Below are 868 nucleotides of genomic sequence, written 5' to 3'. Positions count from 1 at the left end.
CCCCAGTCAGAGGGTTCCCTGCCCTTTCCAGGTAGAGGTTCATTGCACAACGAAGTGTCCCTTAAAGACCATCCCCCTCTTGTTCATACACATCACACACAGCCAAAAACCAAGTAGCGACAGTACTTAGAATGGAATCAAAGAGAATCAAACTTGCACCCGGTGTGATTCTCCTAACATTAACCCAGGGGAGTGAAAAGTAAAGGAATATGTATCTCAGCCAGTATTATCTCAAAGGTTTTTGTCAAAAGGCTGAAATCTTAGAATCATTGGGAGGAAAACTTTTCTCTATTTTGCCAAGAGATGATCACTTTCATTTTCTTTCCTTTCCAGGGACTAGAGACATGCTGAGAGCTTACTCTGACATGAGAGAAGCCAATTACAAAAATTCCGACAAATACTTCCATGCCCGGGGGAACTATGAGGCTGCACAAAGGGGCCCTGGGGGTGCCTGGGCTGCTAAAGTGATCAGGTAACATAGCCCCTGGGGATGGAGGGATGGGGTGAGCTGAGCATGCCAAGCTGTGATTTCCACCCTCCCCCATGGGTGCTGGTTACCCAGCACAAGGGGATCTGCCAGGCTGAGTTGGGCTGTACCCAGAAATGATCAGTGTTTTAGCGTCTCTAAACTTGGCCTCTTGTAGATTCATTAGTTTCTTGGAAAGAGGAGAGATAGGAAGGGTGGAGGTGTTGTTCATCAGCCCCTGATTAATCTCTTACCTGCTTTCCTCCATTCCAGTGATGCCAGAGAGAATTCTCAGAGAGTCACAGACCTTTTTAGGTATGGAAACAGCGGCCACGGAGTGGAGGACTCAAAGGCTGACCAGGCTGCCAATGAATGGGGCCGGAGTGGCAAAGACCCCAACCA

General features: G+C 48.3%; 1 protein-coding gene across 1 annotated transcript in view; it reads left to right on the top strand.

Moving 5' to 3' along the window:
• LOC116629794 (serum amyloid A-2 protein-like) overlaps positions 1 to 863 on the top strand; it is a gene marked incomplete at its 3' end in the record, with an annotated part of 2,504 nt that extends 1,641 nt beyond the window's left edge. The window contains exons 2-3 of the mRNA XM_032400007.1: positions 334 to 472; positions 740 to 863. Of these exons, the coding sequence (XP_032255898.1) occupies positions 334 to 472; positions 740 to 863 (263 nt within the window). The remainder of the gene's footprint in view (positions 1 to 333; positions 473 to 739) is intronic.
• Positions 864 to 868: the final 5 nt, after the last annotated feature.

Source organism: Phoca vitulina, unplaced genomic scaffold, assembly GCF_004348235.1.
Source record: "Phoca vitulina isolate PV1807 unplaced genomic scaffold, GSC_HSeal_1.0 scaffold3356, whole genome shotgun sequence".
NCBI lineage: Eukaryota > Metazoa > Chordata > Mammalia > Carnivora > Phocidae > Phoca > Phoca vitulina.
Note: the sequence above shows the minus strand (reverse complement) of the source record. Positions and strands in the feature narration are given on the sequence as shown.